We start from the raw sequence: 23,679 nt of genomic DNA on the forward strand, positions 1-23,679 counted from the left end.
CCCCCAGGCAGAACTTGGCCCCGAGTGTCGGGTCTGGAGACACAGTCCTGGAGAAGGGAGATGGGACCCCGGGCGTCCCGCGCGCGGGCAGGCGAGGAGGGGCCTGGAGCGGCGGGGAGCGGGCGGCGGGGCGGGCCGGGGCGGGGCGGAGGCGGCGGGCCCCGGTGGGGCGGGCCCGCGCGGGCGGCGGCGAGCGCTCCGCCACAGCCGGCAGCCGAGCCCTGGGAGCCGGAGGCGCGCGGTGCAGCCCAGCCTGGGACGGAGCCCGGCGACGAGCGGACCCCGGGAGGGCGCGGGGGACGGGGCCGGGCCAGCCCGCCAGGCCGCGCCACGGACCCGGGCCCCGCGTTGCCCGGGCTCCGGTGCCCGCCGAGCTAGGACGAAGCGCGCCAGCGCGCGGGCGCCGAGGCGCCGGGACATGCAGCGCGCGGGAGGCAGCCGGCGCGGGCTCTCGGCGCGGGCGCAGCGCCCCTTTCCCCCGGTGAGTGGCGGGTGGCGAGCGGGGGACGCCAACTTCGCCGCCAACTTGGGGCTGGGCTCGGGCGCCGCGCGGGCAAGGACGGCGGAGACAGACGCGGGACTCCCGGGGACAGTCTGGCTGGCGCGCGGAGCCTGAGGAGGGGGCGGCCGGGGACCCGGGACCCTCGGGGACCGGGCCTGGGGTTCGGACCCGGGCGGGCGGAGGGGAGGGGAGGCGAGGCGGGGAGGCCGAGGTGACAGGCGCGCGGCGGACGCGAGGGAAGGACGCGGGGTGAGGCGCCCAAGACGTTTGTCTCCCGGGTCGCCGAGCCCTCCAGCTCCTCCTTCTCGGGGCGTCGCGGCGCCGCGGGGGAAGGGGCGGTGCGGGGACGCGGGAGTCTGGGCCGCCGGTCCCCGCAACTGTTGCTGCTGGAAGCCGCCGGGGCGGGGAGCTGGGTCGGGGGCCGGGGGCCGCCACTGCGCGAAGGGGGCTGGAGAGGGCCTGGGCAGAGAGGACGAAAGGGGGCTGTCGGCGGCTCCGGGAGCGCGGCCCCCCGCTTTCCCGAGGTCTGCGGGGCACCTGCCGCGCGCCTCTCCCTTGACACCCCCGCCCCTTCCCGCGCGGCGAGTCCCCTCGATCTTTCTCCGCCACCCCCACCCCCAGCTCTCCTTCTCCCGCTCCTCTGCGCGGCAAAACGCTCAGTCCTCTGACCTCAGGGAATCAGCGCGGGCTTCACGGGGTGGTGGGGTCTGGCCGAGTACCGACCCAGCGCCCGGCGGACCCGGGCTCCGAGGGCGCAAAGGGACGGTTGGACGAAGAGGACCGTGGGGGAAGCGTGAGCCCCGGAGCGCTGGGCCCTGGCTGTCGCGCCAGCGGGTGCTCAGGTCTCCCGGGGCTTGGACGAGGATCCCCGACGGCGGGGAAGGGAAAGCCGGAGCCTCCTGCTGCGGAAGGCGTTTCGTGCCCAGGCCTAGGAGGGCAGGGCCAGGGACTTGTGAAGGCAAGGCACCAGGCAGCCAGAAAACCCCCAAGGGTGCGCCCCAGGACGCATAGGAAGGTCCTTCTGGGTGAGCGAAGCGGGGATCCCAGCTTTTTTGGGCGGAGTTTTTTGACAGTCTCACCACCCTGGGTCCCAGCTTTGCTCACCCGGAGGGACTTCTGGCTCAGTCCCCCAGCCCTCCCGTGGTGGTACCGCCTTGGCTCAGTCTCCGACCCCGGGCCTCAGGGAAATCAAGGAAGGCTCATGTGCTCTATCTTGCTGCTCGTCTAGTTTCTAGCTGCGCCAGTCCGTTTCAAGTCTGCTCCTAAACTCCGAACTAAGAATTTGGATAGGAGCGTGAAGGGGACTCGATGGACTGGAAACCAGATTTCTGGGTTCGCCCCAAGGTCTGGTACCCCGCCCACAGACCGGCCGGCCTGGCAAGCTCCGTCCTCCACCGCCAACAACCTGCGCGGCTTGCGATGAGTGGTTTGGGGGGCCTAGGATCCCGCGACACCTGCGGGGAGGGGGTGGGGTGCAGCAGCGCGGTTGGGGGCGCGAACGTGGTGCCCAGTTTGGCCGCCAGGAGGCGTGGCACGGGTCCGGGAGCCCGGAGTCGCCGCCGCCGCCGCCGCCGCCGCATCGCGAGTGTCCTTGAGCCGCGGGTGACGGTGGCTCTCGCCGCTCGCGCCCCGTCCTCCCGCGGGGGGAGCCTGATGCCACGTTCCCTATGAATTATTTATCGCCGGCCTAAAAATACCCCGAACTTCACAGCCCAAGTGTAAGAGATTCCTGCCAAGGGGAGGGGGCGGGGCGCCCCCCGGGGGGCCGGGGTGGAATCAGCGGGGAGGGGGTGAGTTAATCTTGGAGGGAGACTTTGGTGCCGGCGCCAGTGGGAGCGAGATGCAGTGGCGGTCTACTTCCCTGACGCTTGGGTTCGGAATTTAGCTCAGCAAAAGTCGGAGGGAAGGAAACCCGACGGCAGAGTAGAGGCTGCTTGCCAAAGGGCAGTGGGCACAACCGGCAGAGCAGCCCAGGTCCCCCTGCTCCCCTGAAGCAGAGCAGCTGGTGGGCGGGGCCCCTTCCTGGGGCCAAAGCTCCTGGCCTGGGAGAGGGGGGAGCCACTAGTGTCTGGGGTGTGAGTGCGCATGTGCGCACATGGGGGGTGGGGAGCCTGCCTGGGAATGGGGGTGAGGGGCTGAGTGTCCGCTAGAAGAACCCTAAGCACATGCCGGTGCTCACTGAGCTCAAGGTGATGCCAGAGGTTTCAGAGGAATGACCGTTGCGACTGTCCCAGTGTTCATTTACTTAGCCCATTAGTGAAAGGTGGGAGACCGCGAGAGAGTGGGGACATAGATGCCCAACACTGAAGCGGCATAGCGGGGTGCTTCCCTGCCCAGGAGAGGTAAGGGAGACAATGGGTTGGTGTCCAGGTGTTTATGGGGGGCCTTAGTTATGGGATCAAGGTGTCTGGACTTACTCTGCGGGCACCCTGGAGCAGCTGTGCTGTGTGGGGAGGGGTGGAGAGGCCAGGACAATGTTTCAGACCAGGGGGGTGGAGGGGGAGTGAGGTGGATGGGAGGTGGAACAGGTTGGGGCGCCAAGGCTGGGGGTAGGACCTTCCTGCCTTGTGGGGGAGGCTAGATGTCCTGTGGTGATAAGACTTTGGGCTCTGAATCTCTTTAAACCTGTCCTTTGCCCTCTGAAGCTCAGAGAGCCTTGCCGGATGGGGCCCCTCCCTCCAAGGTATTGTGTGATCACTCCTGGTGAGAGGCACAACCCGCCTTCTCAGCCCGAAGCCCAGACGACACCTTCCCATCAAGGGAATCTCTGGGGTGGTGCCCCCTTGGAGCCAGGGGTGGGCATGGCTCCTACCTCTGGAGTCATGTTGTCTAAAAGAAGCAACATGAGGGGCGCCTGGGTGGCTCAGTGGGTGAAAGAAGCAACATGAGAGCTGCAGGCGTCATTGTAAATTTTCCAGTGGCAACATTAGAAAGGGTAAAAAATAACACAGGTGAAATTAGTTCTAGTGGTATATTTTGTTTAACTCAGTGTATGTAAACTGTTATTCAACATGTCACCAATATAAAGAATATACATGAAATGCTTTATATTCTTTTTTTCACACTCAGTCTTCCATATCCACCATGTATTTGACACTGACCTCGAACCTTTGCTCAGATGAACCGCATTTCCGGTGCCCACAGTCACCTGTGACTGGCAGCTGCTGTTCTGGATGGCACAGACATGGAGCTGAGAGCTGGGAGGCAGAGATGAGGCAGACTTGGGGCTGTCCCCAGAGGCAGGGAACCTACCGGGAGTGGGCTGTGGGCAGCGATGGGCACAGAAAGTTCTGGGAGAGGGAGAAGAAAGCACAGCAGTGCCCTTTGCAGGTGTAACTTGAGGTCCCTGATTGGTAGAAGCTGAGGTGTCCTGTGGCCTGGCATGGTTTAGGTTCCAGTCCCAGACTCACACATGTCTCTGGGCTTATAGTCTAGGTCGGCGTACTAGGAAACCGTACATGGTGAGGTGGGGACAGGGGGAGATTTCAAGGCCCCCCGAAGTGAGCATTCATTCCCTCCCCTGCCAAAAATGCTGTCTTCTCAGCCCAGATTAAACCAGGTTCACCCTGGTCACCCTTTGGCTCTCTCCCGTTTAGAGGTTTCGCTGGGGCTGTGATGAAGATGGAGAAGGTGGCGTAGCTGTGGCCGGTGGCCAGCTGGGAGGGAGCGCTGCATCAGTGGGCAGCGCTCACCGGCTTGGCTGTTGGTTCCAATCCAAAGCCATGATGTTTATTTAGCGGGGATACACGTCACGCCCTTGGGTTAGGTCAAAAAAATCTTGCCCAGTGGCGATGGCCTGGGGAGGCAGCTCATGTGAGTTTCAGGGTTTCAGGAGACCCTGAACCCCGACCAAGTCCGTGGTATTGCACTCCTGTGGAATGGTTGCTCCTAGTTGAGGCCACAGAGGAAAGGTGGTCTGGTGGCCGGGAAGAAGGGTCTCTGTGCCACGCAAGGTCACACAGAGCAGGGTCCTCTGGATGTTAGGTTTGGTTTAGGATGGAGAATATGGAAGTAGGGCATGGAGCGTCACAGAAGCTGCCTTCCTTCCCCTGGATGTGGGGCTGTCGCCGCTAAGACGAGGACGCTGACAGCAGTGGGCAGCCTCTTTGCCGCTGTGAGGTATGTCTCGTGATTATTGCAAGAAAACCTACTTAAGTGACGTCGTCAGGATCACACAGCTAATAAGTGACACAGCTGGGACTTGAACTCAGGTCTGACTCAAATCTACGGACTTGGACACCAGACTAACCTTTTCAGGGTAACTTCCCAGGGCAGAACCCAGACAAGGTCTGGCCAAAGGTCTGGCCTTTCCAGTCAAGCATGTTGTTCAGCAGCAGAAGGGAAGTAATAAGCACCGGTGGGGGCGCAACATCCTTCCAGCCCCTACCCCTCCAGGCTGCGCTGGGGACACTCAGCTAACCTGTCTCTTCCTTTTCTCTGTGTCTGGCTGTCCCTCCCTCTCTGGGCTTCTTTGTGGAGGGAGATTTTCCCCTCTTTTCTTTCCCTCCGGGTGTGTGTCTCTGACTCTGGCTTCCACCTCCTGTCTGTGCGCTCATCTTTTCTTTGTGGTCCCGCTCTCCCTGCAGGACGCCGCAGTGGACATGGGTGGCGCTCTGGGGCCGGCCCTGCTGCTCACCTCACTCCTCGGGGCCTGGGCAGGGCTGGGCCCGGGGCAGGGTGAGCAAGCCATGACAGTGGCCGTGGTGTTCGGCAGCTCGGGGCCACCACACGCCCAAGTTCGCACCCGCCTCACCTCCCAGAGCTTCATGGACCTGCCTCTGGAGATCCAGCCGCTCACCGTGGGCGTCAACAACACCAACCCCAGCAGCCTCCTCACCCAGATCTGCGGGCTCCTCGGGGTGGCGCGCGTCCACGGCATTGTCTTTGAGGACAACGTGGGCACCGAGGCCGTGGCGCAGATCCTGGACTTCATCTCCTCCCAGACCCATGTGCCTATCCTCAGCATCAGTGGGGGCTCGGCTGTGGTCCTCACCCCCAAGGTGCCTGTCCAAACTCATGTCCTCTCACCCCTTGGGCCGGGAGCCAGGCTGGGGCTGCGGGAGTGGGGCTGAGGCTGGTGCAGGGAGAGACTTAGGTTCTGGGCCACTGGGAAAGGGAGGTGGGGGCTGAGGGTGTGACATGGGCGAGCTGTGGGAATGCTGTTCCCATGTTCTAGAAGATAAACGTTCTGGGCTGCCTTCACATTGTGTCTGGATGAGGGGGTGTGGGTGGAGAGCTCATCTCTGGCTTTGGTGGGCAACCCTGGTCCCACTTCTCCGGTCTCTGCTTCTCTGGCCTTCCTTGGTCAAGCTCCAGACCCAGCAGCAGAGGGGCAGGCTGGGCAGAGAAGCTGATGCAGTTGACCAGCAGGGAGACCATCCCGTGGCAGGTCACTGTCCCAGGCACGGCGAAGGCGCGCCCTCACAGAGTTTGCATCCTGTGGGGAGAAAGTTCCAAACCCACATTGGTCTTCAGTCTCAGCTATCACCAGTGATCTAAAAGGAAAAACAGGATGCCGGGAGGGTCGAAGAGGGCCCCCATTTGGGTAGGGGGCTGGTCAGAGAAGGTTTCTTTAGAAATCATATTGAAGGCGTGGAGGATGAGAGAGAGTTGGCATGTTGTGTGGGGGTTGGGGAAGGGGGGACAGTGTTCCGGCCCGAGTCATCTGGTGGTGTGATGGCAGCCAGGTGGAAGGAGCTGGAGTTCTTGAGAGGAGGTTGGAGAGGAAGGTGAGGTCCTGAGCACACAGGAAGATACTTGGTTTTTATCCTAAGTAATGGGGTGAGGGGTGCAAGCTGATGTCGAGGGGAGAGACTGATCTGGTTTGCCTTTCTTTTATGATTACTTTTTATTATGGAGAAATTTGAGCCTACATAGGAGAGTATAATGACCTCAGGAACCATCCAGCCTCTGCCAACCCCGCCCCACCCTTGCGTCACCGACTCCCCCCTCTTCTGTGTCATTGTGAGGCAAAACCTTATTGTCCCATCCGGAAGTACTTCTCTGTATATCTCTGATAAGAGCTTAAAAACGAAACCACCATCTATGATCTCATCTAAAAAACAAAATTCCTTAACGCCATCAACTACCCAGGCAGTGTTCAAGTTTCCCCACTGTTTCACAAACATCTGAATGCTTATTCTGAAATGCATTTGCTTGAAATCAAGAAACAAATCCGGTTTCCACTAGTGATTGGCTGATGCCGCTTCGGAGCCTCCATCTGTAGGCTCCTCCTGCATCTCTCTTTCTCTTGCAATTTGTTTGTTGGAGGAACTGGGTTACTTGTCCTGTAGGGTTGTCCTGGATTTGCTTTTTAAAAAGATTGGGACAGTCGTAGTGTGGTGAAATCCTGGGAGCCTGCAGGGTCAGCAGGGAGACCACAGTTGGGGGCGGGGGGCATGGATTGTGTTAGCCCAGGCTCCAGCCGGCAGTGCCCTCTGCATTTGTGATGGTGGAGATGGTGGAGAGGAGGAACTTTCTCATCCCCAGGGCTCCGTGGAGGATGCTGTTTCCCCAGTTACCTTTGGACCGGACAGTAACTCTCAGCATGGTGGTTCTCTGCCTTAACAGGGTTTTAGAAAAATACAGACGCGCAGGGTCCCATCTCTGAGGTTCTGATTCAGCGGGTCTGAGGCAGCGCTTCCCAAACTGGCGGGCTCAAGAATCGCCTGAAAAGCTTGTTAAAATACAGATTCTTGGGCTCCATCCCCAGATTCTGATCCCAGGTGTGCGATGCGCCTGAGAATTTGCATTTCCAACAAGCTCCGCGGGGGCAGCGGACGCCGCGAGTCTTGGGTCCAGCATTGCTCGGGTGGGGGGCCGCTCGAGAGGCTTTAAAAGCCCTTCAGGTGATTCTAACGGGCAGCAGGGGTTAGGAACCACGTCGGGGGCGGGAGGCAGGTGTTGCGGCACAGGGGCTCGCGGGACGAGCCGAGTCTCGGTCAGGGGACAGAGGGCGGGAACGGCAGTTGGGGCGGGGCGCGCCGCCCCCGCCCCGACTCAGGCCCCGCCCCGCCCCGCCCCCAGGACCCGGGCTCCGCCTTCCTGCAGCTGGGCGTGTCCCTGGAGCAGCAGCTGCAGGTGCTGTTCAAGGTGCTGGAGGAGTACGACTGGAGCGCGTTCGCAGTGATCACCAGCCTGCACCCGGGGCACGCGCTCTTCCTGGAGGGGGTGCGCGCCGTGGCCGACGCCAGCTACCTGAGCTGGCGGCTGCTGGACGTGCTCACGCTGGAGCTGGGCCCGGGCGGGCAGCGCGCGCACATCCAGCGCCTGCTGCGCCAGATCGACGCCCCGGTGCTGGTGGCCTACTGCTCGCGCGAGGAGGCCGAGGTGCTCTTTGCCGAGGCGGCGCAGGCCGGTCTGGTGGGGCCCGGACACGTGTGGCTGGTGCCCAGCCTGGCGCTGGGCAGCACCGACGCGCCCCCCGCCGCCTTCCCCGTGGGCCTCATCAGCGTCGTCACCGAGAGCTGGCGCCTCAGCCTCCGCCAGAAGGTCCGCGACGGCGTGGCCATCCTGGCCCTGGGCGCCCACAGCTACCAGCGGCAGCATGGTGCCCTGCCCTCCCCGGCTGGGGACTGCCGTGGCCACCCTGGGCCTGTCAGCCCTGCCCGGGAGGCCTTCTACAGGTGGGCACCTGCCGAGGGCATGGGAGAGGGCACGGTGCTTCCAGGGACCTGGGCTGCACTGAGCTTGGGTTGGCTGGCCACACCTCCCACTAGCTGTGTGCCCTGGGGCCAAGTTACCTCACCTCTCTGAGCTTAGTTTCCACAACGGAAAAAGAAAGCCAGGTGTGAGGATGTGTCGGGGATGGGGGGGGGGGGGAGGGCGGGCGTGTGTCAATACAGGAATAAGGTCACAGTCAGTGACACCTGGTGGTGGTGATGGCGGTGAGGTAGAAGGTGGGGGAGGGGGCCTCTGGTCCTAGGCAGGGCTGCAGGGACACCCTGGTTTCTCTCCCCCACCGCAGGCACCTACTGAATGTCACCTGGGAGGGCCGAGACTTCTCCTTCAGCCCGGGTGGGTACCTGGTCCAGCCCACCATGGTTGTGATCGCCCTCAACCGCCACCGCCTCTGGGAGATGGTGAGAAGGGGGTGAGCCTGGGGGTTCCTTGGTATCCTCTCACTTTGTCCCCAGCCCCTCTTGTCCCACAGCTGAGCAGAGGGTCCCTTCTGTCCTTCAGGCTGAGGCATCTGCACTGCATCAGGGTGGGTGAGGACCCTTGGCTCAGGGCTCCCACGGACCCTCACCTCCCTCCACCGTAGAACCTGTCAAGGGCTCGGCACCTAGTCCTGCCCCTGAGGGACTCACCCACAGCTGTGCTGGCCAGACAGACATGTGAACAAATAGAATTCAGGGAGATCAGTGCTTGAGGACAGATAAGTGCAAAGCGTTATGAGGGTACAGAGAAGCGCCAAAAATCAGTTCTACCTTCCAAGCAGAGAGCTGGGGAAGGATTTGAAGAATTTGGGACATTTGGGCTGTGCCCTGGAGGGTTGAGTGACAGCCCATCAGGAAGGGAGACTAGCCTGGTGTATGTAGACAGAGGGGCAGAAGGGTTTGAAGCATTTTTAAGTGATGGTTTTGGGGTGTGGCGGCTGAGGAGGAAGAGTGGGGTGAAAGTGGTCAGGTGGACATGAGTGGGGAAGGCCTTGAGTACTGGGGGGAAGGACTTTATACTGAGGTCAGAGTCGGGGGAGTGGGGAGTGGGGAGAGACAGGCTCGGGTCTGGGCTCCAGGATGTTGCTGCAGACCAGCAGCATTTTGGAGTCTAGATCGTAAAAGCGCAAGGACCGGAGGCTGGGAGGGGCTGCAGGGAGCCCTCCCTTCTGGTCCATGACCAGCGCCTTGACCCAACTCTCCTGCTCCCCCAGTGCTCCTGCCCCGGATGTCCCTAGGTTAGGGAGGGGGATTCTTGGCCCTGGCAGGGCTCATCAGAGGCCCCACCTAGAGGGTGGGGAGATTTGGGCTGGAGGTCCCTGGCTGAAGCTGGTCACCCTTTGCAGGTGGGGCGCTGGGACCATGGCGTCCTCCACATGAAGTACCCGGTGTGGCCTCGCTATAGCGCGTCTCTCCAGCCTGTTGTGGACAGCCGGCACCTGACAGTGGCCACGCTGGAAGAGCGGCCCTTTGTCATTGTGGAGAGCCCTGACCCCGGCTCGGGCGGCTGTGTGCCCAACACCGTGCCTTGCCGCAGGCAGAACAACCAAACCTTCAGGTCCGCGAGAATGTGCGGGAAGGCCCCGTGTGAGCTGTGTGCTGCCGCGCGATGGCAGCCGTGTGTGGTTTGTGCTTGGGTGAGGGGGGTTGGGGGCCATCTGCCAAACTGGGAGGAGCTGCGGGCTCTGACTTCTGGTGGTCTCTTGGTGGCAGCAGCGGTGACACAGCCCCCTACACCAAGCTTTGCTGTAAGGGTTTCTGCATTGACATCCTCAAGAAGCTGGCCAAGGTGGTCAAGTTCTCCTATGACCTGTACCTGGTGACCAATGGCAAGCATGGCAAGAGGGTTCGGGGCGTGTGGAACGGCATGATCGGGGAGGTAGGCCCGCCCCGAGGTCTACCTGAGCTCACCCCCCTGCTGGCTCGCCACCCCAGGCCCCACATATTGCTCAGCCACTGCCTTGTTCCTGTGCTGGGGGTCAGTCAGGGCGGGGCCTGGGCCCAGCTGCCGAGGCTCCCTGGGCCCAGCTCCCTGGTCCCAGCTCGCAGGGAAGACGGGGTGTCACCAGTAATGTTCCCTGGGCTGGCCAGTACTTCTAGCGGAGCTCTGAGGACCCCAGATGGGACCAGCCGACTCAAGCCTGGGGGTGCTGGCAGGGTGGCTGGGGGAGGCTGGGGAGGGTGCTCCAGCCGGTGAGCCACGTCCTTCAACCCGGTCCGGCGCCCGTGGCCCCAGGTGTACTACAAGCGGGCAGACATGGCCATCGGCTCCCTCACCATCAACGAGGAGCGCTCCGAGATCGTGGACTTCTCTGTGCCCTTCGTGGAGACGGGCATCAGCGTGATGGTGGCCCGCAGCAACGGCACCGTCTCCCCGTCGGCCTTCCTGGGTGCGGCTCGGGGTGGGCAGGGAGGGCTCCGGGCTCTGAGGGGGATGCCTGGGAACAGGAAGATTGGGGCGGGCCTCAGGGGGTCAGCGTAGCGGTGGGTGCCTGAGGCTGCAGGAGCGTAGGGCGCAGAGGGAAGAGGTGAAGCCCGTGTTCCATTCTGAGCCCGAGTGTCCGGTGAGGAGGGTGGGGGGGCCATTGTGAGGGGCAGGAAAGCTGGGAAGGCAGGCTGGCTTCAGGAGGCGCCTCCTGGGTAGGACACACTGGGGAGAAGCTCCACAGGGAGCAGGAGGAGCTGACCCAGAGAGTGGGAAGTGGTGCTAGTTTGTGGCTTAGTGGGAATTCAGCCTTTGTACCAAGACTCACACGAGCTGCTGGGGATACGGCCATGGTCCTGGCTCACCAAGGGACCTGTCAGAGGTAGTGGGACTTGCAGTGTGAGGTTTGCAGAGAGCCACGAGGACAGGCAAGCCAGGAGTAGAGAGAATCCCTTTCCTGATGCATGATTTTGAGCAAGTCACCGAAGCTCTCTGAGCAGGGTTCCTCAGCCGCACACAGAGGATAACAGACCCCACCCTGCAGGACGGGCATTGCATCAGGGCACCTGCTTACGGCAGTTATGCCTCCTTGCCCAGGGAGACTGAACCCATCGAGCAGACTTGTCGGAGCAGCTCAGCTGGGCTGGGGCTCAACTGGGGCTCCCCGGCCCTGTCAGTAGGATCAAGAGTGAGATTTGATCTCAAAGACCCTGATTCCAGGCAGAACCAGCAGCTCGTCCACGCTGGGCCAGGCAGGGCACGTCCAGACCAGGAGTGTAGTTAGCAGTGCTGGCAGGCGAGGGCAGAGAGGGAATGAGAAAATGCCTTGGGCAAGCAGCCCGTGGTGGCTCTGCTCTGTGGCATCGGGCCAGGTGGGGAGGAGGAGGGGGAGGAGAATGGGGGATGGAGCAGGTTACAGGCCTCGCAGGCTGGGGAATGGGAAGGGAGGGGAGAGCACGCGGGGTGTAAAGTCTCTTTTTGTAAAGGAAGTTGTGGATGGGAGTGGGAGGCAGGGGTGATGGGATCCTGTCCCAGGGCAGAGAGGAGAGGAGAGCCTGACGTCCCTCTGTGCGGGTGTTCTCTCCTGGGCTCTGCTGCTCTGAGAGTCAGAGACCCCTTGGCTCAGTCCTCGGGGCTGATGGCCCCCCACTCTGATGGGCACCTGCCTGCACCCGGTGCTCTGGCTCTGGGTGGGAGGGATGGTAGCGAGGCCTCTGAGCCGCCTCGCTCTGTTCCCAGAGCCCTACAGCCCTTCCGTGTGGGTGATGATGTTCGTTATGTGTCTCACTGTGGTGGCCATCACGGTCTTCATGTTTGAGTACTTCAGCCCGGTCAGCTACAACCAGAACCTCACCAGTGGCAAGAGTAAGCTCTCAGCCGGACCTGGGAGGGGGGCGCCATGGGGTTGGGATGGAGGGGTGGGGCTCAGGGCTGCAGGGGCCCCCTGCAGAGAAGGCTGGATCTTGGGGGAGGTCTCTGGCTTGTGGTCAACCAGCAGGGGCCAATCAGATACATGAAAAAGAGAAACAAGGTGGGTTGGGTCGCCCTGGAGTGGGGATGGCTGGGGTTGGGCCCCCCCCCAGGACAGAGTGAAGACCCGAGTCCCTCTGTGCTCACCCTCTCACTCCCAGAGTCTGGGGGCCCGTCCTTCACCATCGGCAAGTCTGTGTGGCTGCTGTGGGCGCTGGTCTTCAACAACTCGGTGCCCATCGAGAACCCCCGAGGCACCACCAGCAAGATCATGGTCCTAGTCTGGGCCTTCTTTGCTGTCATCTTCCTCGCCAGCTACACCGCCAACCTTGCTGCCTTCATGATCCAGGAGCAATACATTGACACTGTGTCCGGCCTCAGTGATAAGAAGGTCCTGGGGCCACCACTAGCAGAGGGCAGGGGCTGCCGGGAAAGGGGGGTGTCTGGGACCCAGGAGGGGAACCTGAAATGGAGCAGGGAGCAGGAAGGAGTTGGGAGCCTGGTGAGGAGAGGCTGGGGCGTGCGGTGTGTGGGTGGAGAGCTCAGGTCCACTGAGTGACTTTGGGTAAGTTTCTTTTTGACCTGGCCTCAGTGTCGCCCTGTGTAAAACACAGGGGTGGCCTGGACAGTTTCTTGGGCTCTTGTGCCCTCATTAAGCAGGTGCAAACCCCAGGGCTAGGCCTAGGGGACAGGGTCGGGGAGGGTTGATGCCTGCAAGGCTGGACGGAGGGTGATGAATGGCGCCTGCCCTCTGCCCACAGTTTCAGCGGCCTCAAGATCAGTACCCACCCTTCCGCTTTGGCACGGTGCCCAATGGCAGCACGGAGCGGAACATCCGCAGCAACTACCGAGACATGCACACCCACATGGTCAAGTTCAACCAGCGGTCCGTGGAAGACGCCCTCACCAGCCTCAAGATGGGGTGGGTCCTCCGCTCTGCACCCACCCTCTGACTTCTCTACCCATATGTCTCCCTGTTGGCCAGCCTCAGCTCTGGTCCTTCCTAAGAGATGCAAGGTGGGGACATTGAGGCTGGGGTGTCCTGAAGGATTCCTGGGGAAGGGGGTAGGGAGGTCTTGGGACAGAGTAAACTTTCAAGCAAAACTGGATGCCCACTGTGTGGCCGAGAGATGCAGCTGAGGTCTTGACCAGGGTTCAGCCTTGGCCTGAGGTGGTGGTTGTGACCTTCTTACGGTCCTAGGGGCATGGAGGGGCCGGGAAGAGAGGGCCTGTCCTCTGGGGGTAGAGTTCCCTGGTCTCTCTGAGAGGAGCGTAGGTGGGGTCCCTGAGCTATGGAGAGGGCTGTTTTCTGTATCCAGGACCCAGGAGAACCAGAGAAGGCTCTTCCCACCCATCCCTCCTGGTCAGTGCCCAACAGGCTCCTATGGCCCAGCTCATTGTCAGGCCCCAGGTTTGGTGTCCCCACCTCACGTGACCCCTGACCTGTCCCCAGGAAGCTGGACGCCTTCATCTATGATGCTGCTGTCCTCAACTACATGGCGGGCAAGGATGAGGGCTGCAAGCTGGTCACCATTGGCTCTGGCAAGGTCTTTGCTACCACTGGCTATGGCATCGCCATGCAGAAGGACTCCCACTGGAAACGGGCCATAGACTTGGCGCTCCTGCAGTTCTTGGGGGATGGTGGGTGCTGCTGCTGGGGACTTGGGGCCCTGGGTGGGCCATGGAAGCTGAGGCGGGGACAGCTGCCTGATGGCTGGTCAGCATCTCCATTATTGGTCTCTGAGTTCCAGGGCCTGTGGGCAGGAAGAGGTCTCTGGGAGTGAGAGCTGGGCCTGTGGGTGGAGGTATCTGGAGGGACTGCCTGAAGACCTGGGGAAGGGGTGGGCTTGCCAGGAGGGCGTGGACGAGAGGACTACACGAGAGTCTCGGAAGGGCAGGAAGACAGGAGGAAGCTCAGGCCACACGCTGGGGCTATGGGAGGAGGCTCAGATCCTTTCATTTTTCTCTAGATCCCTCTCAACCATTTCCATCTTGAGATCACCTAGGGTAGTGCCAAGGGCCTGCCCAGTCCCAGAGCCGGGGGCCCAGGCTTGCCTTGGTACCAGCGGCTCACACGTGTAAGCAGTCCACAACCTGTGGACCTGTTCAGTCCACTGTTCAGTCCAGCTGAAGCTGCCCCCAAACCCAGAGGCTTCAGTGCCATAAGATAAAGTTTTCCATCAGTATCACAGAATGAGAATGATGAGAATGAAGGTGCTGTGGTGTCCTCAGGAACCTAGGCCTTTCGTCTCTGTGCGCCCAGCTCTGTGCCTGGCATGGAGATACCCAATAAGTTTCACCCGGAAGTGAATGATAACATCGACCCAGTCAGTCAGCAAACTCTTCCTGGGTCTGTGGCAGGGCAGGGGAGTGGGAGTGGGCATGGCAAAGGCAAATCTCACCTACCCCAGCCCCCCACTGTGCTTTCCTTTCTTCCTGCTCATTGACAACCCCCAACCCCCACCCCCCTCCTTCTGCCCCCCGCTGGGCTAGATCCCTGGTTGGTCCTGCAAGGGGGGGGGCACCCTGGTGAGCCCTGGGAGGGTCTTTCCTGAGCCGGGCGTGTCCCCCTGCCATCCCCACCCTTGCCAGGGGAGACCCAGAAGCTGGAGACAGTGTGGCTCTCAGGGATCTGCCAGAACGAGAAGAACGAGGTGATGAGCAGTAAGCTGGACATCGACAACATGGCCGGCGTCTTCTACATGCTGCTGGTGGCCATGGGGCTGGCCCTGCTGGTCTTTGCCTGGGAGCACCTGGTCTACTGGAAACTGCGCCACTCAGTGCCCAGCACACCTCGGCTGGACTTCCTGCTGGCCTTCAGCAGGGTGGGTGGCGCCACCCCGCCCCAGGCAGGCCCCTGCTTTAGGGGCACCCACCCAGTTAAGGCAGAGCTGGCCACAGCCCCACTTACCGATGTAAAAACCGAGGGTCTGCCAGCATCACACAGCAGATGAGAAGCAGAACCGCTCTGCCGCAGGCGGGGCAGGATCTTGGAGCCCGGCTGACCGGGTCCGAACCCTCACTGCTATTGACAAGCTGTGTGCCTTTCGGAGGAGAACCTCTTGGAGCCTCAAGCTGCTCCTGGGCAATTGCGCTCACAGTGGCCCAGTGCCAGGCGCATAGGAGGCGCTGAACAAATGTTAGTTGCTTCCTAGAACTTAGGGACGACTGGGCTGGTGCTTGGACCGGAAGGTGGGCGGTCCCCGAGCGGGGCTGGCCGCTCACAGCTGTCTCTTCCCGGCTACCCAGGGCATCTACAGCTGCTTCAGCGGGGTGCAGAGCCTGGCCAGCCCCGCGCGGCCCCCCAGCCCGGACCTGACCGCCGGCTCGGCCCAGGCCAGCGTGCTCAAAATGCTGCAGGCGGCACGCGACATGGTGACCACGGCGGGCGTGAGCAGCTCCCTGGACCGCGCCGCGCGCACCATCGAGAGTTGGGGAAGCGGCCGCCGCGCGCCCCCGCCGCCCGCTTGCCCCGGCCCGCGGCCGCCCACCCCCGGCCCGACCCCCGGCCCGTCCCCCGAGCCCAGCCCCACGGGCTGGGGACCGGCAGGCGGGGGCCGCGCCGCGCCGGGGCGCAGAGCCCCGCAGCCCCCGGGCCGCCCCCCGACGCCCAGGCCGTCGCTGCCCGACGTCTCCTGGGTGTCGGGCTGGGCCGCTCGGGAGGCGCGGCGGCAGTTGCCGGCCGGGCGCGGCGGGCGGCTCCTTTCGGGCTCCGAGCGGCGCGCGCTCCCAGAGCGCCCCCTGTCTCCGCAGCGCTGCCACTACAGCTCCTTCCCTCGAGCCGACCGGTCCGGGCGCCCTTTCCTCCCGCTCTTCCCGGAGCCCCCCGAGCCGGAGGACCTGCCGCTACTCGGGCCGGAGCAGCTGGCTCGGCGGGAGGCCCTGCTACGCGCGGCCTGGGCCCGGGGCTACCGCCCGCGCCACGCTTCCCTGCCCAGCTCGGTGGCGGAGGCCTTCGCCTGGCCCAGGTCTCTGCCCGCGGGGTGCGGCCGCCCGGCCTGCGCGCACTTGGCGCAGGCGCCGGCGACGCGGCTGCCGTCCTACCGGGAGGCCTGCCAGGAGGGCGTGTGGGCCAGGGTCCCCGCCTGGCCGCACAGACAGCACGCCTGCCTGCACGCCCACGCCCACCTGCCGCTTTGCTGGGGGGCCGTGTGCCCCCCTCTGCCCCCCTGTGCCAGCCACAGCCCCTGGCTCACTGGGGCCTGGGGGCCTCCGGGGCACAGGGGCAGGACCCTGGGGCTGAGCACAAGCTACAGGGACAGTGCGGGGCTGGAAGAGGTCAGCAGGGTGGCCTGTGGGACACACGGCTTCCCTGGACCTTGTACCTGGAGGCGGATCTCCAGCTTAGAGTCAGAAGTGTGAGGCGTCAACCACGGTGGTTCCTGGTCAGCTGGATTGTCTGCCTGGCGCTGTCAGGGTTAATGGGGCAGGTGACGTGGACTTTTCTGGCTTCTGCCTTGAAATCCTGGCTGTGGGCCCCCAGCGACAGATGTCTTCCACGGTCGGTTCGGTGACCTCAGCAGTCTCAGGTTCTGGCGTGGGCGGGGGGACTCTTGCTGTCCTCACATGCAAAGCCCTTCCCACCTGTCCTGGAATCACCAGGAGCAGTGGGCTCTCCCTGACCCGCCCGTAGCTGTTCTTGGTCCTGATTGCTGGGGGCCTGCTGTGGGGGAGCATGGAGATTGGAACCCCAGGGTTGGGGCAGGGCTGTCCCATTCCTTGCTCTCCCTGTCCGGAGTTTCTTCTCAGAGCATCTGGGGGCATTAAACAAATCTTTTACAACCCACTGGTCCTGGCTGCCTCATTCGGCCTCCCTGCAGGGGGCGCACCACAGCCTGCAGGCAATAGGAGCACACTGGGGGTGTCCCAGGCAGGGTGTCTGCCTAGGGAAGGTGAGCAGCTCCCTCTGGAGGAGTATCTGGGAGAGGAGGCCGTGGGTGGGCTCCAGGCAGCAGAAGCCACTTGGTATTCAGTGGCAGCTCCGAACGGCCCTGGAGCTGGATGTGACAAATGTGCTCAGCGTGGGGGCTCAGGTGGCGATGGACACAGTTCATCCTTCAATCTCCTTGAAGAGAGGCTCATGCCAGGGGCTGTGGGTGTCCTGCCTTGCCAGGGGTCCACATGGGAGCCTGACGGCTAGCGGTGGGAACGGGAGGTCTGCTGTGGGGAGCCTCCTGGGCTCTCCTGGGCCCTGACTGACCTGCCGGCCCTGCAAGTCCGGCACAGGCAGCTTCTGCGATCAGACATGGCTCGGCTCTGCTGGTGCCGGGGCTCCTCGTGGGGGGTCAGAGCCCCAGGTCAGAGAATCTGCCCGATGTCTCAGTCCTTCATCCTCCCTCTGGGCTCCCCGCCCTGCTCCCTGCCCCCACGTCCTTGCTCTGTCACTTGTCATCATTTCGGGACCATGTAGAAGGATGGCTCTTGCTTACAATTTCCAATGCTTTCCCACCTCTCGTGTCATTCATCTCCCACAACGACCCTGTGCTGCAAACGAGCCTGCATTCTCCCACTCATTCCACAAACACGGTGTGACTGGTGCCGTCAGACCTCGGTTCGTGTGAACAGGGAAAGCCTGAGGCCTTGCTGTCCTTGACAAGTAGGGGGAGGCAGCGCAGAAACTACCTCCATGTAACAGGGAGGGGCCGGGGAGGGGCCAGGGAGGGCAGTGCTCAAGGCCAACACCACTAGCAGCCACTGCCCCTGCCCTGTGCCCTTCCCCACACAGCTCTTGTGTTTCCTGGGCTCCAAGTAGTCCATGACTGCAGATGAGGCCACGAAACTGGTTTTTTTTTGTTTGGTTTTAGGCACGAGAACAGCTGAAACGGTGGAGTGAGAGAAACGTTTTCTTAAGATTTATTTATTTACGAGAGAGAGAAACTTTAGCAAACCCTGCAGAGTGTGGAGCCTGGTGCGGGGCTTGATCTCATGACTCTGAGATCATGACCTGAGCCTAAACTAGGAGTCAGACCCTTAACTGACAGCGCCACCCAGGCGGCGCCCCTGGACTGGGGGAAATTTCTAACACTGCTCCTTTCCCGGCTGGACAGCCGGACTCCGCCATGGATGGGTGGCCCCGTCCATTACAGGCAATGTCATGTCCTCTGCCCTGTGGATTTTCCAGGTCTCAGCCACAGGTGGTAAATGTGGGTCTAGGTGAGTGCTCGAGGCTAGCGCCCTGGGAGTTGACCTTGACTATAGCGGCGGGTGGTGAGACAGTTAACTGCTGGCTACGGGTCCCCGGACCCGACGGACCCCTCCAGCTTCCTGACTCTGAGCACAGCTCTGGCTGGAGGGCTGCAGCCGGTGGGCTGGGAGGAGTCTGGAGGTCCAGGCTGCTCTCCGCTCACTGCCCAAGATCATTAATAACCAAGAACTGGAAAGATAATTAAAAGCCAAATGTGAAGCTGAGCCTGCTGCTGACTGGCTCCGAGGAGGGGCCAGTCTTGCTCCTGGAGCCAGGCTCTTGGCTGCTTCGTTCCTGCTCTAGGAATGTGTTCTGGGGAAAAGCGAGCCCCACGGGAAGTAGAGGCAGGGAGGTCGCCTCGCCCAGGTTCAGAGCCTGCTTGGTCTGGCTCCCCAGCCTCCTGCTCAGAGCCGTGGTGCTCCCTGCACCTCTGCGGGAGGACCGAGAAGGGGCCCTGCACCACGGAGGGGGGCAGAAAGCCCGCCAGGGGAGAGGAAGGGAGCCGCGTCGCACGGCCACGGACGAGCAGTCGTCATAAACGAGGTCCATGCAGCACAGAGCAAGCTGAGTCCGCCCCGACACCACATACCTCCATGCTGGCTTTTTCTCTGGGTGGGACACGCGGGGAGGGAGGCCTCCGTCACCCGTCCCAGCGGCAGGAGCTCCGGTGTCACCCCGCTGCTGCGTGCCTGCTTCCCTGACCGGCTTTCCTGAGAGGCTCATTGGCCGCCCCACCTCTCTCCTGGGGCCTGTGAGTGGGCAGGGGGCGCAGGGCTTCGCCAAGGGCGGAGGAGCAGGAGGATGGCCTGGAGCAGGACACCTGGGCTTCAGTCCTGGCGCCAGAACTCTCCAGCTGGGCCTCAGTTTGGCTCTTCAGTTCCTGGAGCCAGAGAGAGACCACTTTCTCCCCTAAAGCCCTCTAGACCCTGAAGAATTCAGACCAGTGTCCCGTTTCGAATCGTAGCAGGCAGTTGCCACAGACAATTCCTCAGGAGGCTAAGAAACCAGCAGGTGCCGGGGACCCAAACCAGGGTCTCCGGTGACTCCTGGGTGTGTGGCGACGAGCACAGTTATGGCTGGCAAGTGACAAGAGAGCCGAGCGTCAGGACTAAGAGCTTTGTCGAGCACTTTATTGAGCACTTCAGTTCCCACAACTGGTCAATGCGGCAGGTCCTGTCCCCTCCACCCCCCATCACACAGGGCGGGGAGGGGCATGGAGGCTCGGCCCTGCAAGCGGCAGCTCCAGCTTCTTGATCCACGTTCTCAATCCCCGAATTACACCAAGGTTCACGCGGAAAGCACCCAGCACTGTGCCTGGCACACACCAGGCCCTCGGGAAGCTCTTCTCCCTTTGTCCCACAGACACCATGAGCCCCAGCCCCGGGCCGGGGGAGAAGGTTTGCAAAGCTCGCTCCTGCAGTCCTGGGTCTCGGCTTCAGAAGAGCAGCTTTGCAGTGGCTGTTAGCACGGCCCACCCGGGGTCAGCCCTTCCCGGGAATCCGACGCCAGGTGGAGGACAGGTGGGGACAAGCACGACAAGCGCGGTCACACAGCCCCAGGGCCTGGTCCTGCCAGGCTCCACCCCAGGGCTGGATTCCCGGGAGCCGGGGTGCAGCCCCCCCCCCGCCCCCCCCCGCTCCAACACTCCGACCTCAGTCTGCCCATTGCTGAGGCTGCTCCGGGCCCCCATGTGGCGAGAACAGCTGTGTCACTAAGGGCCTGGCAAGGTGCCCGCGGCCCACCTTCCACCACGCAGCAGTGCCTCCCAGCCTGTCACCGGCCATCTGCCCCGTCCATGAGCCGGCGGCCGCCTCTCTGGCCTCAGGTGAGGGAACAGGCAGGAGCCACTGGTGCCAAGGCCCAAAGGAACACGGACTCCCGCCTTGGCCTCGCCTGCCCTTGGGGCCAGTCTGGATGAAAGGCACCAGGTGGAGGCTGTAGAGTGTATGCGCTGCTCCCCCGCCTCCTCTGTGGCCTCCTGGCCCTCTGTGCCACTGACCCGGGGGGCCCAGCTGTAAAATGGAGGTCACGACCCGACTCGCCCACCTGACCACCCCAAAGGAAGCACTTGCAGCCGCGCGTGAACAGGCATCACCGGGCTCTGTCTGCTGCTGGGGTCCTCTCCCTCACCCAGAGGGAGGAAGACGACCTCATCTGACCTCCAGGTGGTCAGACAGCGGGTGAACGCCGAGGAGCAAAGGAGCCCAGACAGCAGCCATGGCGAGCACCCGGGCTCACCGTCAGGGACGTGGCCACCCACGGCGGATTCGGTCCCTCCAGGCCTGGGGCTGCCGGGCTGGAGGCGGGGCACCCGACTGTACTGCTGTGTTCCTCCAGACTGTCCTATAAATCAACCTGGGCTTTATAATGCTAATAAATTCACGTCCAATATTTGGTTTGGAGCCTGGGGTGGCAGAATGACTTAATTTGCTTTGCCCTTAAGCAAGAGGGGATGTAACTGGGGAGGGCTACGTACGGATGTTTTGTGTTTCTCGCCAGCAGCGGGGCAGCTCCAGGGAGGGCCACTGAGTGCCTGCCCTTCCCCACCCCCCGGGAGCCCTCCCCGCTCTGCCCCCCGGGGGCTGGGGCCTCCCAGGAAGAAGCCGCCATGGCAGATGCGGAATGGTGGTCTTGTTTTCACATGGATGGAAAATCACAATACTTGGGGACGGACTAAGATGCATGACAAGAGTGAGAACGCAGACCACGGCCAATCACACACAGCCCCGGGCTCTCCCAAGCTACGGAGGCCGTGGCGGGGGGCATGGACTCCCCAGTTCCTACATATCCCAGGTCTTCCTCCCTCTCCTTCCGAGACCACCAGGGGCCCCAGGAGAGCCAGTGCGGTCACTCTGTCCAAGGAATGAACACCGCGCGGTGCAGGAAGCTATGAAGGTTCCCAAATGTGGGCTGAGCAAGGCACTGAAATCAAAGGGGGGGGTGTTGGGGACCTGAGACCCCACCCCAGACAGGCAGCTCCAGGTCAAGCTGCTCTGGGCTCCAGGACAGGTGGGCCAGGCCCAGGGCTGGGGGCACGCCAGGGAGGGTCAGGAAGGACCCCCAGGTCCTGAAGCAGAAGGCACATTGAAAATGCAGAGTTCACTAGTCACCTGGGTTTCCACGAAGGCTGGCCCAGCAGACGCATGCGTGCTTGTGACAGGGGTGGGAGCACGGAAGAGCTGGCGAGGTGGCCGGAAACCCACCCCTCCTTCCGTGAGAATGGTGCCCCATCTCACTCCACAGCGCCCACAGCCTGGCTCAAAGGGAGCCACCGTTCGTACTGGAGAGGGAGCGGGGACAGCCAAGCCTGCGGCTGCCCACAGGCCTGACCTCTTGGGGGTGGGAAGCAGCGCCTGCGCACCGCCTCAGGCCGAGGGAGCTCCCAAGCCACTGTGATGGTGGCTGGGGGAGGGGTCCCTTCCGTGGTCCTTACACACAGCCCCCTGTACAGCAGGAGACCCTGTGGGCCGCATGCGGCAGTCAGGAGAGCAGAGGATCCCTCTGGGATCACAGGCTTTTGGGCTTTAAACCGTCTCCTGGGCTGAGTCACTAGGGGCCCAGGAGCTCAGGACAGGTTGGCAGCCACGGCAGGGGCCCGCACAGCAACAGTCCAGGGTGCCGATCAGCACTTCCTGTTCTCGTCACAGGGGCTGGCCAGGCCTACTCCAGGTCTGAGGGGAAGGTGGGACCAGTCTGTCCCTGGCAATCCCCGTGGGGAGCAGCGTGAGGGCCTGGGAGTGGCTCTGAGGCAGGGGCTACGAGTGGAGCAGATTCCCCAGACAAGGATGCACGAGGGGCTGGGACAAGGGAGGGGACGTGGTGTCTGGTATAAACAGTGGCAGTGCCAGCACTGTCCCCACCGGCGGTGGAGGAGCCTGCCTGGTGATTGTCTGGTACGGGCTGTGCGTAGAGCCGTGGCCCAGAGTGGAGTCTGGGGCATTCGTGTGCCCAGGCCGCACAGCTCGGCGGGCTGGGGCCAGCTCCACGCAGGGGGGACCCGGGGGAAGGGTCACCTGGCGAGTGAGGCGCAGCACAGACTGCGCAGAATCCTGTTTGTGGGGGGAGAAGACCCCCCAGCCGGAGATGTGGAGGGTCCCCTCCGAGAGTCTGGCCTCGCCTGCCTCAAGGAACCCTGGCAAGGAGCTGGCTCTTGGCTCTGCAGGGGGGAAGGTGAGCGGGGGCGCCAGATGGGAGCCCCCACCTCTCTTACCAGCAGACACATCCCGCCATCAAGCCTTGGTCTCGCTGAGGACGATGTTGGCGGTGACGAAAAAGAAGCAGGAGAAAGCCCAGAGCAGCACAAAGCCCACCCAGAAGGTGTGGCGGAAAGGGGACCTATGCTTGTTGACCGTCCCGTAGCCCAAGGTCAACTGGGTGTCCTTGCGGCAGTGATAGACCAGGAAGGCGGGGATGACGTACTGGATGCCCGTGCCCGCGTAGGCCCCCGTGATGCCCACCAGGGACTCCAGATCATGGGTGCAGAAGGCCACCAGCACCGGGGGCAGCAGGGTGATGGTGGGGAACACCACGCGGTCCACGACCCAGGGGTACGTGCCCCCCTCGCGGTGGAAGAGCGTCTTCCAGTTGTTGCGGAGGGTCACGGCGATGATGGGGAAGTTGGTGCTGATGGTGAAGACGGGGAAGAGGCCCAGGAAGAGGCGCACAGCGGCCGAGCTCACGACGTCACAGCGCGCGAAGTTGAGGGTGTACATGTCCATGAGGCTGTCGCCGCGGAAGCAGAAGATGGCCGTGAAGCAGAGGAGGCCGTAGAAGGCGAGGATGAGCACGTAGTCCAGGAAGACCAGGCACGTGAGGCGGCGCTTGGAGGACACGGGCGTGACGAGAGACGGCAGAGAGTGCTGGCACATGAAGGAGTAGACGCACACGCCAAACAGGTTCCGGACCCCGGAGAGGTCAGCCAGGGGCGGGTGCCCCTCCCGGTGCCCGTGCCCGATGCGCACCAGCGCCAGCACGATCATGATGGCGAAAGCTGCAAGACAAGAGGGCGGTCAGCCAGCTGAGCGGAACGGGCCCTTCCCGGGGTAGTTGTTGGTCTGGGGCGTCCGCCGAGGGCCCCGGAGCTCCGTGAGAATTGTGAAGTTCACGTACCCTGATGGCCACGTGCTGGGGCCACTGCGGACTGTGCTCCCTCTCCCCAGTGTCTCTCGGGGGATCTGGGCCTGAGAGGGGCTGTGCTGGGGCAGCGGGCAGGGTGTCCGCACACCGTCTTCCCTGAGGAGTGTGTGGTCCTGGCCCGGTTTACTGCTCGGCTCCCCTGAGGGGCTTTCTTGGAGCCTCTACCACTCCCTGGCCTGGCGCAAGCCTGGGGCAGAGCTCAGGTTCACTCTCAGACAGAGGCTAGACTGTCTGAGGCATGGGCCCCCTCCCTGTGGGGGAAGCTGGGGGTCTCCCTGCTGTCCCCTCAGGCCACATCACACTC

At 62.9% G+C, this 23,679-nt stretch overlaps 2 protein-coding genes across 4 annotated transcripts in view; one reads left to right on the forward strand and one right to left on the reverse strand.

The window, feature by feature from the left end:
* The first annotated feature begins 198 nt into the window (after positions 1-198).
* On the forward strand, positions 199-16,843 carry GRIN2C (glutamate ionotropic receptor NMDA type subunit 2C). 2 transcript variants are annotated; one of them, XM_059149334.1, is made up of 13 exons: positions 199-481; positions 5,089-5,502; positions 7,529-8,127; positions 8,469-8,583; positions 9,507-9,718; positions 9,874-10,039; positions 10,397-10,550; positions 11,825-11,950; positions 12,217-12,446; positions 12,817-12,977; positions 13,509-13,696; positions 14,648-14,880; positions 15,305-16,843. In XM_059149334.1, the coding sequence occupies exons 1-13, from the start codon at positions 419-421 to the stop codon at positions 16,415-16,417; spliced, it is 3,774 nt and encodes a 1,257-aa protein (XP_059005317.1). In that variant the 5' UTR covers positions 199-418; the 3' UTR covers positions 16,418-16,843. The 2 variants fall into 2 exon arrangements, with proteins under 2 accessions (XP_059005317.1, XP_059005318.1); XM_059149335.1 differs by having other exon boundaries at positions 9,877-10,039.
* Positions 16,844-19,348: 2,505 nt separating this feature from the next.
* TMEM104 (transmembrane protein 104) overlaps positions 19,349-23,679 on the reverse strand; it is a 54,283-nt gene continuing 49,952 nt past the window's right edge. For both annotated transcript variants that reach the window (XM_059148752.1, XM_059148751.1), the window contains exon 10: positions 19,349-23,229. In XM_059148752.1, the coding sequence (XP_059004735.1) occupies positions 22,469-23,229 (761 nt within the window). In that variant the 3' untranslated portion in view covers positions 19,349-22,468. The remainder of the gene's footprint in view (positions 23,230-23,679) is intronic.

Source organism: Mustela lutreola, chromosome 15 (assembly GCF_030435805.1).
Source record: "Mustela lutreola isolate mMusLut2 chromosome 15, mMusLut2.pri, whole genome shotgun sequence".
Lineage (NCBI taxonomy): Eukaryota > Metazoa > Chordata > Mammalia > Carnivora > Mustelidae > Mustela > Mustela lutreola.

Coding starts and splice junctions, on each gene's coding strand:
- GRIN2C (XM_059149334.1), top strand. CDS start 419: ATGCAGCGCGCGGGAGGCAGCCGGCGCGGGCTCTCGGCGCGGGCGCAG. Junction 8,128..8,468: donor GCCCGGGAGGCCTTCTACAG/GTGGGCACCTGC, acceptor CCCCCACCGCAG/GCACCTACTGAATGTCACCT. Junction 13,697..14,647: donor CCTGCAGTTCTTGGGGGATG/GTGGGTGCTGCT, acceptor CACCCTTGCCAG/GGGAGACCCAGAAGCTGGAG.